Source organism: Lampetra planeri, unplaced genomic scaffold (genome assembly GCF_965212315.1).
Source record: "Lampetra planeri unplaced genomic scaffold, kcLamPlan1.2.h2 scaffold_762, whole genome shotgun sequence".
Classification (NCBI taxonomy): domain Eukaryota; kingdom Metazoa; phylum Chordata; class Hyperoartia; order Petromyzontiformes; family Petromyzontidae; genus Lampetra; species Lampetra planeri.
In genome coordinates, this window is record NW_027615584.1 from 11069 (window position 1) to 16188 (window position 5120).

General features: G+C 50.1%; 1 protein-coding gene across 1 annotated transcript; it reads left to right on the forward strand.

Moving 5' to 3' along the window:
* Window positions 1-2320: 2320 nt before the first annotated feature.
* Window positions 2321-4502, forward strand: LOC144741884 (G-protein coupled receptor family C group 5 member B-like). The gene is given in 5 exon segments (XM_078624380.1): window positions 2321-3046; window positions 3048-3215; window positions 3217-3349; window positions 3550-3671; window positions 4458-4502. Coding segments are annotated over 5 exon segments (1194 nt in total).
* Window positions 4503-5120: the final 618 nt, after the last annotated feature.

A 5120-nucleotide genomic window follows, 5' to 3' on the forward strand; every position in this document is an offset into this window, starting at 1 on the left:
GCGACTCGTGTGCGAGCTCGCATCTTGCATCGCCACTGGCAAGTTCTCTGTGTGCATCCTTCAGCTTCAGTTCAGCGGGCTGCCAAGTTACTCCAAAAGCGGGCGAACCATCTGTGCGAGGAGGAGGTGCCTGGGTGAGAGTGAAAAAGTGGTCGCTAGTGTTGCAGAACGAGGGCCAGTTTGTCTCTTGTGAGGGTGCACTTGTCTCAACTGTGTGGTTTTACAGGCTGGGCCATTAGGAGCTGACAAAGAAGGCAGTCAGGAAAGACCAAAGAAAGGAGGTTAAAAAAAACACGACAGGACGAGCTGTCTTTCCAACTTACTCTAGATGAGTGAGCCTTCTGTCTTCATCTTTCACTTTTGTTTGGGACCATGGTTCTCAGGTGCAAAACAGCATGTACGGATGTGAATCTTTTTGTTTTGGTGCTCCATCCCCGTTAATGTAGACCTGTATTCACCAGTGGCTCCAAGGAGGAAAGGAGGGCGACGGGGCTGAAGTTCCCGTCGGAAACCAGAGGAACGAAGACTTTTAGTAATGAGGAGGCGTGAAGGGGAACTTTGGAGGATGTAAATCTCTGAAGGATACATGAAAGCGCTGTAAACAGATGAATATGCACCAAGCACACATTTATATGCATGCGTTTTTATTTCTTTGAGACCCTCGGGGGGGCGGAACAGTGAGAAAAGGATGCACTGTTTCGCCTCATGGGCTCTCACGGAAATAAATAAGGTGATTCACAAGCTGTAAAGAACAGACGCATTAGCATTAATACATTTCAAAGTAAATGCAGAGCGACACATCAGATGCCTGCGAGAAGCTGGAATGTGTTGATCTCAGTAAAATCATATAACGATTAATGTATTTATACATATCTTTGGTTCTTAACTTATTCTGAGTCAGTCCACCTGAGCATCCTGTCTGCCAACGTCCCGTTTTCTGGTGGCGGTGGCTCCAGTCGTCTGTGTCCACCCCAATTCAACATGGGGGGAGGACGGTGTTTGGGTGTGGTGGCTGGTGTGTGTTCAGATCTCAGGCTCTGAGAGGGAATAGAGAACATCCAGTGTCCTCCACGTCGGTGTTTGTGGAATCTAAACTGCTGAGTCATCTGAAGTGAACAACCTGTGTGTGTGTGTGTGTGTGTGTGTGTGTGTGTGTGTGTGGTGTGTGTGTACAACTGTCTGACAGTTGATGAATAAAAGAGGACTCAGACAGCACTGAGTGTTTGGGTTTGTGCTCCCGGGACAGTGTATTTGTGCGTTGTGTATAATACATTTAACGCCTGGCTAGATGCAGTCGATTCCTGACAGTGTTCACTACTTCTCTTCTGTGTACCTCTGTTTCTTCATTCAAATATGCATGATGCTGCAGCTCCTCTGTCCCTGCTCAGCAGACGCTCCACCGGATCATCGTTGTGAAACCACATAAAAAAGTTCCCGGACTTCCCTGATCTTATTACCTCCGCCAAGGAGATTATGTTTTTGCTGGCGTCGGTTAGTTAGTTTGTCGGTCTCTTCACAAAATAACTCAAAACATAATGAACGGATTTAAATTTTCATTAAAATGACATGTTCGGGAAATGCTGATAATGGGGCAAGGAACAGGTGATTAAATATTGTTAGTGTTCTGGAACCATCTGGATGCAGGAATTGTTTGGAGGATTATTTATCATTGCGAGATAGGGACCGTTTTCAGCATCTGTGCATATGACCCCACAATACGTGGTCAGATTTCTTGGCAACAGATATATCACAGTTTGACTACTACTATGACACAGAAGTCTGCTGAATGACCACAGTGTTCAGAGATTTGTTGTATCTTCAATAGCTCTGGAGCTAAAACTGCCATCAGCAAAATAGTGAATTACGTCAGTAACTATTGAACTGAAAATGATGTGTCTGTATCTCCAATTGGTGAAGGAATTGGTTCGTTTGTGTAAGTCAAAATATAAAAAATACTGCTTTTGAATTTGCTTTTGTTCAGCAGTTTATAACCAAAGGAAACTTTGGATCTGGGTTATGGGATATGGGTTAAAAAAAAGCGGCAGGACTGACTCTGTCGGTGAAAGAGTGTGTGCGTTTTGTGTTGCAGTCACTCACCCAGCATGAACTTATGTCCTTTGTTTCTTCTGTAACACAGCGGTGGCTGATTGTGTGTATTGTTCCCAGGCGGATTACTGTGGGAATGACTGGCAGCTCTGCTTGTTGTTGCTTTCCAACCATTTATGACAAGAACTGCTCACTTAGATTTCTCTCTCCTTCCCTCTGTCCCTCCTCCATCCCTTGTTCTTTGCCTCCTCTCCCTCCGTCCTCCCCTTCAGAGATGGCGCCGTCTCTCTCCGTCGTCCTCCTGCTGCTGTTGACCCATCATGCCAACAGTCAAGACTCCGCTGCCCCTGACCTTGTCCCCAGAGGCTGCGGCTGGGGCCTGGTGCGACCCTACACCCTTCTCTGTGACCTGGACTCCATATGGGGTGTGGCTGTTGAGTCAGTGGCTGCTGGGGGGGTGCTGGCCTCCATCTTGCTGGCCTTAGTCCTGCTGTGCCGTTTGCGCCACATCAGCCAGGCCGAGAAGCGAAGCGGAGTGGGACCCATCCTCCTGCTTCTCTTGGGCATCCTCGGCTTGTTCAGCCTGAGCTTCGCCTACCTGATCGAGCAGGATGAGGCGCTGTGTCTGCTCCGCAGGGCGCTGTGGGGGCTCCTGTTTGCCGTTTGCTTCTCCTGCTTGCTGGTGCAGGGGGTCCGTCTGCGCAGGATGGGCCAGGAGCACCGGAGCCCTGGAGGTTGTGCCCTCACGGGCCTGGCACTGGGTCTGAGCGCCGTGCAGGGCATCATCGCTGCTGAATGGATACTTCTCACCGTGCTGAGGGAGGGGCGTGCTGCCTGCCAGTACCTGCCTCTGGACTTTTCTCTAGCCTGCAGCTATGTGTTAGCCCTCCTATTAGCGGCGTTGACCGCCGCTTCCCTGGCTCTGTGCGGGAAGACACGTCAATGGCGCTGCAACGCCATCTGGTTGCTGTTGACCTGCGTTCTGTCACTGCTGCTCTGGGGTGGCCTGGGTGGGCTTCTATCTCTATGGCAACGCCTGGCTGGAGAGGGACCCAGCGTGGAACGACCCGGCTCTGGCCATCGCATTAGTGGCTCAGGGATGGCTCCTGCTGATCTTCCACGCCATTCCCGAATCCCACATCTGCCTGAGACCTCCGCCACAGGCCGACTGCCCCAGACTACTTCGACACCTCCCAGAACTCGACACGGATGAGAGAGACCAGCTTTGACGAAGACATCCCACTCTCTCACAGGCAGTTCGTGGAGAACCAGGGTTATGGATACAGCGACGAGAACACCGCAGGTACAGAAAGAGACGGTATTTCAGCACTGACGGGCGTATTATTTGCAGACAGGCTGTGGGTGGAATGTAAGCCAGGAATCATTTGCATGTGTAACTAGACATTAGTACAAGGTGAAATTTCGGTGGGTGCAGAATTACACAGCGTTGTAATGTGTGATGCGGTGACTCAGTGTGAGTAATCTCCGTTTATTCCATGAAAGGCTTGAGAAGCGGTGGCAGCGCCGGGCAACACAGCAGCAACACGGGCGCCAGGCCTAGTGCTCCGTTCCGCAGCAACGTCTATCAGCCCACCGAGATGACCATGATCCTGAATGGGGGAGCGGTGAGTACATCCTCCCAGTCTCAGGTACACGCCGCTTACACGCCGCTCTCTCGCTCAACCGGCCCGACGCGACTGCATGCACATCTGTGCATTTCAGACCGTACATGATTGCACAAGAATGAGAGAAACGTGTGAGTGTGTGTGGGCACGACGCGCGTGCATGAGCCAACACCGTTTTGAGAGCACAAGCATGGTACGGGATCCGTCAGCAATGGTCACTCATCTGACGTGGATCGGTGCTGACGAACGGGAAATAATTATCTGTCCTGTGAGTGATGTGACTGTCTGGACCACCGTCATGTTCTTCATCATCCAGGATGAATGGGAACACAAGCACACACAAGCACATAACGCTGACTAAAGGAGTGAGAAGTTAGAAAAAAATGTGAAAAGCAAAAAAGAATGGAGCACTAACTCCACAAGATGCCCTGCGTGATTGTGGGTGGACGTCTGCCTCAAGTAAATCAGATTAAATGTGCTGTAAATTTGATCACAATATGATCTTAGCTGAGCATAAAGACTTGAAAAAGCCAGGCTGCCTCTGTCCAACAGTCCCAAAGAACTGCGAGCATCTTCTGCTATCACAGCTCATGTGGTTTAAAATCCAGGATATGGACATAAAGACATGGGAAACCAGGTGGAAGCTAAAGAGGCCGGTGTGCTGGTGTCTGAAGATGCATGCGCGAATGCAAAATTGCAACCATTACTTTTCACGTGTGCTGAATGTGGTGTCTATGTGAGGAACTATGTCAGATAATGTCAACTGAAGGCATCCCTCTCCTGCAGGTCCCCTCTGCTCCCCCCACCTACACGGGGAGGCAGCTGTGGTGAGGTGAAGGACCTGAACGAGGACGAGTGGTGGAAAATAAGGAGGCGAGTGCGGCGAGGGTGAGGAGAGAAGGGTTCAGGAGGACGGGCCAGCTCGGTGACTGAACTTGAAACACGGACGCCAGCAGAGCCCCGTGTCCCTCTGTGTACAGACTCAAACACTGACTGCGTGCCAATCAACTACTGAATGAATGTGTGCGAGACTGAGACAGCAGCAGGTGCGGAGGACAGAGCTGAAAGTCTTCTCAAGCTCTTATAGCACAAAAAAAAAAAAAATCTTCTCAAAAGAATACGAAACTTGAAATGTGACCGACAAGTAGCAAAAGACAAACAGACGCAAATCTTGACATGCGGAATTCTTTTTGTTTTTTTATTGAATATGTAGACTACAGCACTGTAAGCGTCCCTGAAAACTGTGAAATCTTTCTTCCTGTCAGTCAGGATGCTGCCGGCCAGGTGGGGACGTTTGGCTCTGTCCTCCTTGCATCCACAGTGTAGCTGAGATCAAGCACATGGGCGCTTGTACATTTGGAGCACCGCCCTCTTAAACCCAATCCAGCCTCTGTGTGTGTGTGTGTGTGTACAGGGTGTGCATGTGTTTTTCCTGCACCTCAACCAGAC